A 12231-nucleotide genomic window follows, 5' to 3' on the forward strand; every position below is an offset into this window, starting at 1 on the left:
GAAACATAAGTGAACATACCGGGCTACGAATGCACATTAGCAAAGATGGTCAGGAAACTAATATACCAGCAGGCCTTGTAAACATTGGGCCCTTACTATATCTATTCCCAACCTTGGAGAATTTTATGAATTTTTCAGTGCTAACATGAAGCTGCTTTCAATATCAGCTTTTGTAACTTGGCATTATACTATTTTATAATTTTCCCATGTGAAATGCCTTGTGATTTTTTTCAGTTAGACATGCTTTAGACTGTTTTTAAATCTCCTGTCCTTATGCATAATAGTTAAATATAACTTTTGCTCCGAATTGACTGCAGGGTAATTGACGAGAATTTCCCTATAACTAGATAACCACTTACAAATTTGTGATCTGTTGCCATGGTGAGAGGCTATTAAAGTTTGGGTGGGTGGAGCAGAAACTGACCGATTCTTTATATTCAGCAATGTACCGGTTGCATGTTATATTGGCTTCACGTTTCTTCCCTTTGTAACTTGAATGCTTTAGAAATGGTTTTACCATTTAAGTCTGACACGAATAAAGAGAAATATGCTGGAAAATACTGTATTTGCTAAGTCAGTTTTATTTATATTTGAACAGTCTTGTTCTGCAAACACAAAAGTTATAATTTTTAAAAAGAACCCTTCTTGATGTTTGCCTTTGACGAGGTTTGCCAGCTCTGCTTGGCCCAGTCCCTAGCTCAATCAAATGGAATTTGGAACGCCCATTTTCGATCCTTTTATAACTAATAAGATCAAAGGCAAAAGGTACATCTTTTCTCCCATTTAATGTGGTTGAGATTTTTGGTTGCTTGAGTAGTGACCAGGCGATCAATCTTCCATGACTCCTGGAGAAGTTGGTTTCTGGGCTCCTCCCACTCTGGTGCAGAGGGGAAAGGCGTCCGCCGGCTCTGCGATGTCTTTTCGATCACGGGTCCGAAGAACTCCACCTCCCGTCATTTTTGGTCCGGTTTCTAATGCAAAATACTGTACTATAATTCCTTTATTTAGAAGCGGAAGGACGCGGTAGAGGAGGAGAAAGAGAAGCAAAAAAAAACGTATAAATGAAAAAAAAATGGAACCGCCACGATGAAATAAGGGCCACGGTATCAAATTAAAAGCGGCGAATATCTGTTGGGAAAGGAAAATAGAATCGAGAAACATTTTGAAGCTTCTTGAAAAGGGAGCATAAACTCCATGTTATTGGTCGAAGCTAATAGGCCAGCCGGCGCGCAAACGCAGGGTGTCAGTGCAGGAGAGACATATACGAGAGATTGAGGCCTTACCTGGAGGCGAGGCCGTCAGTTCAGGTTCCGAGCAACCGTTGGTCCTCGTCTGGGATCGAGGCGAGCGTCACCGGTCGGTGTGGGCGCGCGGGCGGCCGTTGGTCGTCAGTCCAAGCTCGCGGGCAGTCGCGAGGTGGAGAATGAGGCCCCGCGCGAGCAATGCTCGTGCCCCGTGAGATGGAGCCCAAGGCGCAGCCGCCGCCCCAGCAGCAGTTGGTCATCCGCATCAAGGTCCCGGACGGCGGCGATGTGGACTGGAGCATCCCGTTAGGCTCGCCACTGCTCTTCAGAGATGTGTTGGTAAGAGTGGTGCAGTTGGCAAGGCTGCTGGTTTCGGTTGTGGGCGCCCCCGGGCCTACTGATTTACGGCAATGGGGACTTGACAAATCCGCTAGTTACCTGAATGGGATCTGACAGATTACGGAATTTGTGGGCTGAGGATCTGACAGGCTGCTGGCTTGGATGTTGACAGTTGACAAACTGCTGCCCTTTTTTTTGGCCGAGGAGCCCAAGCTGCTGGCCTCTGGGTCCGAGGAGCTGACAGGCTGCTGGTTTTGAGAGTAAGGACTTGACGGCAGGGCAATTAGTGTGTAGAAGGCATGACAGGCTGAGGATTTGGATGCCACCTCATGAACGGCTGATTTTGGGATTGTGGAACAGACAGGTTTGTGGTCTCACGGTTGAGGACTTGATCAACTGCTGTTTTTGTGGCTGGGACCCTAAGGGGTTGCTAATTTCTAGAATGAGGATCTGGTTCAGTCATGTCCACTTGGTTTTAGAAGAACCTATCCACCTTGGTCCCATTTTCCAGTATTTGGTCCATAGCCTTGTATGCTATAACACTTCAAGTAATCATCTAAATTCTACTAAAATATTTGTTCCATCCTGTTGTGAGAAACAGAACTCACTTACAAATCAGCCTGAGACAAAGCCTTGGAAACAAGAACAATTTATTACAGCCTTGCAAGTACCGGGCACTTCTGCAATCAAGCAGAAATGCGTGCAAAAACAGAGCATATTAGCTTTCTTATTCCGTTTACAAGTTGCGGAATCGTGCCTCCCTTTTCCCATCCTATCATAGACCGATTACTTCATTTGTTTTGTTTTTCTCTAGTTATTTTCTTATCTGGCCATCTTGCTGTCCTTGTATGTCTGCATTCTTTGTTCCTTGTTTGTTACAGCTTGTTCTTTTATCCAGTTTCTCTTATCATACTATAAGCTTTATTGTGAAATGACCCTGCTGCTTTTTGTGGTCAACTACAACACTTTAAAGTTATTTCCTAACTTAAAACTATTTTCTTTAAAAGCCCCTCTATATTCATTAAAGTCTTAGCCTTACGTATGCTACATGCTACAAGAATTCCGCGACCGTTTGTGTAATGTTCCCCTTCCCCACCTGCAGAAACTACATTTATAACCTCCCACACTGTGCCTACCACCCTTTCAAGCACTAAATTTTAGATACCCATGCCCTTTGCCTTCTATGCCCTATGACATCTGTACCCTCTGGTTACTGACTCCTCCACCAGGGGAAAAGTTTCAGCCTGTCTATACCCTGCATAACATTCTGCACCTCAGTCGTTTCCTCCCGTGGCCTTCTCTGCTCAAAGGCCAATCTAGTCTCCATAAGCTGAATGACTCCAGTCCAGGGAACATCCTGGTAAATCTCTTCCACTCTGGTTCATTTACATTGCAATATAGTGTGGTGATCAAAACTGCACTGGGTACTCCAGGCCTAACTAACCTTGTATACAGCTACATCTCCCTACTCTGGTATTTAGTGCCTTGACTAATAAAGGCAAGTGTCCCAAATGCCGCCTTAACTACCTTAACAAACCTATCATATTGCCTTCATGAATCTGTGGACAGGCACACCAAAGTACCTCTGGTTTTCTGTACTTCCTAGGGTGCAGCAATTCATTGCCTTGCTTTGCCTTGTTGGTTCTCCCAAAATACATTGCCTAACACTTTTCAGGATAAGATTCCATTGTTCTGCCTATCTGACCAGCCTGTCTATATCATCTTGTAGTTTAAGACTTTCCTCCTCACTGTTTACCACATGAATTTCTGTCATTGTAAACTTACCAATCAAATTTTATATTTGTGTCTAAATCATTAATGTACATTATAAATAGCAAATGATCCAGAACCTGTGAAATGCCACAGAGCACATGCTACCAGTCACAAAAACACAGCCTTCGACTATCGCACTCTGACTCCTGCCATTAAACCAGTTTTGGATCCAGTTTCGCAATTTACCCTGGATCCCATGGGCTCTTACCTTCTTGATCAACGGCCCAACTAGTCCTTGTCAAAGGTTATATCAAAGTACATTCATTTTACCTCATCTACATGTTTAGTCTCTTCAAAAAGCTCAAACAAACCTGTTGGACATGATCTCCCCTTCATATGCTTGATTAATCCTTTCTTCTCCAAGTAAAAATTAATTCTCTCCTTCAGAATCTCTTCCAAAGTTTTGCTTCAACTGGTGTTGGACTCTGAATTATAAACCACTGATTTGTTTTTTATTCTTGTCACCCTTCTTGAATAATAGTACCACTTTAGCTGTCTTACAATCCTTTGGCATTTCTGTGGCCAACACCCAAGACCAGCAACAGGCTAAGTGTCAGTGTCCAGATGGATTAGAAAATTAATGTCAGGGCCCTGCAATTTTCTCCCTTACCTCCCATAGCAGGCTGGAATGCATTCCATCTGAGCCCGGAGACTTATCAAATTTTAAGTTTGCTAACACTACTGGTACCTCCACTTGCTCTGTTGTAATTCATTTGAGTACATTAGTTCTCTCCTCTTATTTCTATAACTATCTTATTCTTCTCTATCTTGAATACAGTTGGACAGTACTAATTTAAAGACTCATTCCTGAAGAAGGGCCTGTGCCCGAAACGTCGAATCTCCTGTTCCCTGGATGCTGCCTGACTTGCTGTGCTGTTCCAGCAATAAAGTTTCAACTTTGATCTCCAGCATCTGCAGACCTCACTTTCTCCTCCTAATTTAAAGACTTACCTACATCATCTGTCTCCACCCAAAATTTTCCACATGGGTACCTCATGGACGCCAATCTTTTTCCAGTTATCCTCAGCTCCTACTGTACTTACTTTATGCCTTCGGCTTTTCCTTCATTTTACCTGCCATTGCTTTTTCTTATGCCCTCCAGTTGCTTTCCTAATTTATTTTTAAAGTAACCCCTGCTTTTTTCTGTATGTCTCCAGGGTTTCTGGTGTTATTATAATCTGCCATAAGCTCCTATGATTTTCCTTATCCAATATTGTACTTTACTAGATATCCAGAATTCTCTTGAGTTCATATTTTACATGAATTAACAGAGCTACTGGATTTCCCACCAGAATTTCCAGTCAGCCATAAAGGGAGGTGCAGTTGTATGGCTGTTAGTGGATGAATAGATCTGGTTGAATTATAATGCTAACCATATAATGGAATTTGCTTTCTGTGCAAATGCGTGAAAAATGGACATTCAGTGAAAAACCAGAGGAGATGCTTGCACCATTGGATATCTCAGTAGAAATTATTACATTCAGAATAGGAAATAGACAATAGATGCAGGAGTAGGCCATTCTGCCCTTCAAGCCAGTACCACCATTCATTATGATCATGGCTGATCATCCTCAATCCATATCTAGTTCCTGCCTTATCCCCATAACCCTTGATTCCACTAACCTTAAGAGCTCTATTCACCTCTTTCTTGAAAGTATCCAGTGACTTGGCCTCCACAGCCTTCTGGGGCAGAGCATTCCATACACCCACCACTCTCTGGGTGAAGAAGTTACTCCTTTACTCTGTTCTAAGTGGCTTCCTTCACTGCCTGCTGTACCTGTATGCTTGGTTTCATTGGAGGAGAAAGTGAGGACTGCAGATGCTGGAGATCAGAGCTGAAAATGTGTTGCTGGAAAAGCACAGCAGGTCAGGCAGCATCCAAGGAGCAAGAGAATCGATATTTCGGGCATGAGCCCTTCTTCAGGAATGAGGACGGTGTGCCAAGCAGGCTAAGATAAAAGGTACGGAGGAGGGACTTGGGGGGGGGGGTGGCATTGGAAATGCCATAGGTGGAAGGAGGTTAAGGTGAGGGTGATAGGCCGGAGTGGGGTGGGGATGGAGAGGTCAGGAAGAAGATTGCAGGTTAGGAAGGTGGTGCTGAGTTCGAGGGTTGGGACTGAGACAAGGTAGGGGGAGGGGAAATGAGGAAACTAGAGAAATCTGAGTTCATCCCTTGTGGTTGGAGGGTTCCTATGCGGAAGATGAGGTGTTCTTCCTCCAGCCGTCGTGTTGCTATGGTCCAAGGAAATTCTGCCACAAATTCACCTGCACCTCCACACACATCATTTACTGCATCCGCTGCACCCGATGTAGCCTCCTCTATACTGGGGAGACAGGCCGCCTACTTGCGGAACGTTTCAGAGAACACCTCTGGGACACCCGGACCAACCAACCCAACCACCCTGTGGTTCAACATTTCACATCTTCTCCCACTCCACCAAGGACATGCAGGTCACCCCTCAGTCCCCGACGCTCCACAGAAAACAGCCCCAGCCTGTTCAGCCCCTCCCTGTAGCTCGGATCCTCCAACTTTGGCAACATCCTTGTAAACCTTTTCTGAACCCTTTCAAGTTTCACAACATCTTTCTGAAAGGAAGGAGACCAGAATTGCATGCAATATTCCAACAGTGGCCTAACCAATGTCCTGTACAGCCGCAACATGACCTCCCAACTCCTGTACTCCATATTCTGACCAATAAAGGAAAGCTTACCAAATGCCTTCTTCACTATCCTATCTACCTGCGACTCCACTTCCAAGGAGCTATGAACCTGCATTCCAAGGTCTCTTTGTTCAGCAACATTCCCTAGGACCTTACCATTAAGTGTATAGATCCTGCTAAGATTTACTTTCCCAAAATGCAGCACCTCGCATTTATCTGAATTAAACTCCATCGGCCACTTCTCAGCCCATTGGCCCATCTGGTTCAGATCCTGTTGTAATCTGAGGTAACCCTCTTCGCTGTCCACTACACCTCCAATTTTGGTGTCATCTGCAAACTTACTAACTGTACCTCTTATGCTCTCATCCAAATCATTTATGTTAGTGACAAAAAGTAGAGGGCCCAGCACTGATCCTTGTGGCACTCCACTGGTCACAGGCCTCCAGTCTGAAAAACAACCCTCCACTACCACCCTCTGTCTTCTACCTTTGAGCCAGTTCTGTATGCAAATGGCTAGTTCTCCCTGTATTCCATGAGATCTAACCTTACTAATCAGTCTCCCATGGGGAACCTTGTCGAATGCCTTACTGAAGTCCATATAGATCACATTTACTGCTCTGCCCTCATCAATCTTCTTTGTTTCTTCTTCAAAAAACTCATTCAATTGGGTTGGTTTTACAGGAGTCGACCATTTAGCCTTTTGAGCCCTTTACAACATTAAGTGACATCATGAGCAATGTCCAACTTAACTACTTACCTTCATTCACTCCTCAATGTGTTTATTTACAAAACTATTAATTTACATTTAAAATTAATAATAGATCTAGTATCATCAACTGTTTTCAGAAGAGAGATCTGACTTCTTTCATCGTTGTGTAGACCTGTTTCCTGATTTCATTGCAGAAATTCCAGTAAATTTTTTTCTCCATGACTTCTATTCCGATTATTGATAGCTTCTCTCTTTCTTACCTATTTCCCTTGATGCCTTGAAAATATTAATCAAATCACTGCCTCATACTAAATTCCCTCAGATTTAGAATATTCAGTTGTTACAAAAAATAATTAAGCAACATGCAGACATTGCCATTTCTTCAAACATTTTAATCTGAGAAATGAACATTTTTACTTAAGTTTGGAACTCCTCCAATTCTTGAGAGTTCCTGATTTTAATTGCTTACCCATTGGTGTCTATATTTTCTATTACACTGATTAGATATAGGAACAGAATTAGGCCATTTAGCCTATTGAGTCTGCTTCACCATTCAGTTATGGCTGATGACTCTTCATCGGACTTGAAATGTTGGCTTGCTTTCTCTCCATGGATTTTTTAAAAAATTCATTCATTCTTGGGATGAGGACATCACTGGTTAGGCTAGCATTTTTTGCTCTTCCTTAATTTGTCCAGAAGGCACTTAAGAGTTGATCACATTTGCTTTGGGTCTGGAGTCACATGTAGGCCAGACCAGGGAAGATTGGCAGTTTTCTTCCCTAAAAGGACATTAGTGAACCAGATGGATTTTCCCAACAATCAACAATGGATTCACGGATATCATTAGACTCTAGGGAAAAAATTGAGGGGCCCTTAGCAGAGAGATTTGTATCATTAACAGCCAAGTATGCAAGTAAAAGCCGGGTAACTACAGATCCGTGAGCCTGATGTCAGTGGTGGGCAAGTTGTTGGAGGGATTCTGACAGACAGGATTTATGCGTTTGAAAAGGCAAGAACTGATTAGGGATAGTCAGCATGGCTTTGTGTGTGGAAAATCATGTCCACTGTTGTTCGTCAGGTATATTAACAACTTGGATGAGAATATAGGAGGTACAATTAGTAAGTTTGTAGATGACATCAAAATTGGTCGTGTAGTGGACAGTGAAGGAGGTTATCTAAGAGTACAATAGAATATTGACCAACTGGGCCAGTGGGCTGAGGAATAGCAGATGGAGATTAATTCAGACAAACGTGAGGTGTAGCATTTTGGTGAGACAAGCAGGGCAGGGCTTGCACAGTTAATGGTAGGGTCCTTGGGAGCATTGTCAAACAGAGCGACCCAGGGGTGCAGGTACATAGTTCTTTGAAAGAGATGTCACAGGTAGATAGGGTGGTGAAGGAGGAGTTTGGCATATTTGCCTTCATCAGTCAGAGCATTGAGTAAAGGAGTTGGGATGTCATTGTGGTTGTACAAGACATTAGTAGGCCACATTTCAAGTACTATGTACAATTCTGTTTTCCCTGCTGTAGAAAGGATGTTATCAAACTGGAAAGGGTGCAAAAAAGATTTATAAGTATGTTACTGAGACTGGAAGGTTTAAGTTGTAAGGAGAAGCTGGATAGGCTGGGATTTCTTTTCCCTGGAACTCAGAAGATGTGATCTTGGGCAATTCTGTTCCACATAAGGTGGTGGAGGGCAAGTCACTTAATATATTTAAGAAACAAACCATAAGGTTCTGGATACTAAAGGCACTGAAGGGGTATGGGGAGAGAGGGGAATTATGCATTGAGAGGAATACTCTTGCTCATGCTTCTCATGTTCCGAGGAGTGATCCTTTAAGAAAATTGATTAATTAGTGAGCTTTTCATTATCTCAATCCTGGAGCAAAAGTGTTAGTCTTCTCTGGATCTTCATGCTTTTAACTTGGAACTTACTAAAAGACTTTGGCACTGATAGCAAACAAGTACACTTCAAGAATACTGAAAGTATGCATTACACCAATGTTTGCAGTACCACCAATGGGATTGCAACCAGAAGCAATCTGATTGGGCACAGTCAGCATGGATTGGTGAATGGGAAATTATGTTTGACAACTTTTTTGGAGCTTTTGGAATCTATTAATAACAGAAATGAAGAAGTGGACTCAGTGGACAAAATAAACTTGGATTTTCAGAAGTCATTTGATAAAATCCCCTGCAGAAGGTTGATTAGCAAAATTAACACCTATTCTAGATGTTTTAATATATTGGCTGAAACTAAGGATTGGGCAATGGACATAAAATGAAGAATAAGAATAAACAGGTCGTTTTCATGTTGGCAAGCCATGATTAGTAAGTTTTGCAAGGATCAGTACTTGGAGCCCCAGCTGTTCACAAAATAGAACAATGAATTTGGATACAAGGACTCAATGTAATATTTCAAAGTTTGCAGATGATGCAAACCTAGGTGGGAATGTATGATGTGAGGAAGACATGAAGTGGCTTCAAGAGGATTTGTACACTCTTACTGACAGAACATAGCAAATGGAATATTATATGGGGAAATATGAGGATGTCCAAATGGTAAGAGATGAGCAAGTGAAGATATACAAAGAACTCTGTGTGTCCATGTCAGTAAGTCACTGAAGACCAGCATAGAGATGTAGCAAACAATTAGAAAGACTAATAGTATGTTAGTTTTCATTGCAAGATAATTTGAGTACAAGAGTACTTAAGTCTTTGTTCAACTACATTGATCTTTCATTAGACTGCACCTGAATTACTTCACAATTCTTGTCTCCTTATCTAAGGAAGGCAAATATTGCAGTACAGGAATGAAAGTTCCTCAAACTTGTTCTGGGATAACACAACCGTGGAGAGAAATTGGGGAAACTGATCCTGTATTCTCTCGCGTTTTGAAGAATGGGCAATGAGCTCGTTGAAATGTACAAAATATTTAAAAGGATGGACTGGATAAATGCAAATAAGATGATTCCCCTATCTTAGAATTTAGAGCCAGGGCACAAAATAAAAGGCATACCACTTGGAATTGTTAAGATGGTATCTTCTTCTTATTTTCATTTTTTGATTGTGAACTAAAATGAAAAATACTGTTTTTAGGAATTATTAGCTTTTCAAACAAGTTACTGGATTGTGTTTACATTGTTGCTTTGCAAGGAGAGGGGGGTGGAGGGGTGAGATAAAATAACATAGAAATGTGATGTATGTCCGCAGTGAGAGAGTTGGTTGGCAACAAGTAGCTGGTTTGTGCAGATGTGGCTGCCAGAAGTCATCAGCCTAAACACAGATTGTTCATCTGCCCAGGAGCCGGTTTGTGAGTTTACAATCAAGGATGAGAAGCCTCCAGATTGCTGGAAGAGTAGATTCAGTATCTCTCCTTTCTCTGCTGTACAAGTACCTGTAGCCTGAATAAAGCCAGTTATTTTCTCCCACCATTTGCTATTAACTGTTGCTTTAACCAGTAATTAAGAGATTTGCTAATCAGTGTACAAATTGCCATGTTCCTCCTGCATAGAAATGACAAAACCTGATGGAAGGGGTTTGAAGAACAGAGGATCTTGGAAAATAAAAGGAACATATCATTAAACCCTGTCGGATGGTGCTATTGAACTGTGTTTCCCAATTTTTCTTTTACCTCTACTCGTAGTTTTTTTTCACTTGTGCTAGAACCTACTTACTTGTAACAAGCAGTAGTTCTCAATAATTATGGGAACCTGGTTGGTGTTATCTGTTAACCTGATTCTATCTGACAGCTAAATTGGGGACTTTGCATACTTTGCCACAAAAGTTAGTTAATTAATCAATGCCAGTGCTGAGACATGAGAATCAGCTAATTTTCCTAAGTGGCTTGCAATAGGACTGAAATGATTTTTTTTTTTACTCAGGATTTTGAATAATTGGAATATTTTACCCTAGAAAGCTATGGATATTCAGTCATTGAGCATGTTTAAAGGAGAGATTGACATATTTCTAAATACCAGTGATGTAATGGGGCATGGAGATAATGTGGAGCATTGCAGTGAAGTGGATGGAACAGCTATGTACATTTTAAATGGCCAAGGTCCAGGCTGAATGATCTATTCTTGCTCCAGTGTTTCAGTGTTACATGTTAATGAGGACAAAAATTAACTTATTAAATGGCAATGCTAAAATCTTTTTCACAAATTAACAACAGAATTGACCTAGTATCCTTATCTCTCTGAAGAATGAGTAAAATGACACACTGATTACAAACTCTGACAAAGTAATCCAAAGAGACATTTCCTTTAAATCAGCATCAATAGATAAGGATACACAAAAAATCTACGAAGTACCATTTCCTTTTTTTTCTGATTATTCTTGTTAGCTTATCACATTAAAACCAAAATAATTATGTCTTAGAGTTTATTCCTAACTTTGTCATGTTGATGATTTTTTATTTGATTTCTTGTTAGTTCCGTTTGTTTTTATTTAATTTAATTCACATTAATGCCTTGGCTGATTTTGCTATTATATTTCATTATTTTTGTGAACTATGCAACACCTGCCTCACATTCTTCTGTCTTAATTCACAGCAAAAGATAAATAAGTTAATGATCTTTTCTATTGAAACTCACCAAGCCACCTTCAGCATCTTCAAAACCTGATAACTCTGTCATGCACCAACCTGATTTCATACCTTCTCCAAACATCACTGTTTGTGGAGAAAATCCTGGAACTCCTCTCTTCTCCCGTCCCCACCCACCCCCACAACCACTGTAGTAACAGTATGGATATAACAGATGGGCTATAGTGGTTCAGGAATAGAGTATTCTAATGGAAAAGCAAAAAAGGTTTTGTGTACAGACTGCTGCACAGATTCAGTATTAATTATACATATATAAAATACAAACCCTGCATTGCTAAAGCTAGCTGTGGGAGTTCCAACTAAGACTGTATTCTAGAAACCATGCAGTAGGCCATCAGAAATATAAGATGCAAGTTTTGGTCTTTGCTTTATATCCTGAGTTACTGATTTCAGTCATGATTATAGAGTCATAGAGATGTATTCTAGGGATTTGGGAGGTGGGAGTGAGAGGACAGGTCACACATTATTTAAAGAAGGCTAAAGTGAGATATGAAGGCATCTTCAGGTTACTCTGGTACATGTTGGGAGTAAACAGTCAACATTTATGTATGGACGAAGGCAACAAATTATTTACCTGATTTTTAAAATGTATTTTACTTTATCTTTGAATGTAAAATCTTCTGAGATCTGTTTCAGAATTACCAATTTTGTTTCTTGTTTTTAGGATGTTATTGGTCAGGTGTTGCCAGACACGACAACCACAGCGTTTGAATGTAAGTGAATTATTGCTTAATGTGTAAAATAAATCCAAATTATAGAAATACACATTAATCAGCTTCTGGTTTTATTTTAGTTAATTTTGTTTTAATGTCTGGTATTCTGCAGGCTTTATCGAAATTCATTCAATGGAAAAGCCTACAGGACAAAGCAGTCTGCTTAATGAACATTCCATGTATCAGT

At 41.0% G+C, this 12231-nt stretch overlaps 1 protein-coding gene and 1 long non-coding RNA gene across 10 annotated transcripts in view; one reads left to right on the forward strand and one right to left on the reverse strand.

The window, feature by feature from the left end:
- Nucleotides 1–558: 558 nt before the first annotated feature.
- LOC122540903 (uncharacterized) lies at nucleotides 559–1423 on the reverse strand. The gene is made up of 2 exons (XR_006309452.2): nucleotides 1284–1423; nucleotides 559–971 (listed from the first exon to the last, which is right to left on the reverse strand). It is a non-coding gene; the product is annotated as an uncharacterized LOC122540903 (long non-coding RNA).
- Nucleotides 1424–1442: 19 nt separating this feature from the next.
- Nucleotides 1443–12231, forward strand: part of map2k5 (mitogen-activated protein kinase kinase 5) — a 379209-nt gene continuing 368420 nt past the window's right edge. For all 9 annotated transcript variants that reach the window (XM_087981145.1, XM_087981146.1, XM_087981147.1 and 6 more), the window contains exons 1-2: nucleotides 1443–1583; nucleotides 11996–12044. In XM_087981145.1, coding sequence (XP_087837271.1) covers nucleotides 1443–1583; nucleotides 11996–12044 — 190 coding nt within the window. The remainder of the gene's footprint in view (nucleotides 1584–11995; nucleotides 12045–12231) is intronic.

The sequence above is a fragment of the Chiloscyllium plagiosum genome, unplaced genomic scaffold, assembly GCF_037043375.1.
Source record: "Chiloscyllium plagiosum isolate Xiang-an unplaced genomic scaffold, Cpla_swu_hap1 HiC_scaffold_39, whole genome shotgun sequence".
Taxonomy (NCBI): Eukaryota; Metazoa; Chordata; class Chondrichthyes; order Orectolobiformes; family Hemiscylliidae; genus Chiloscyllium; species Chiloscyllium plagiosum.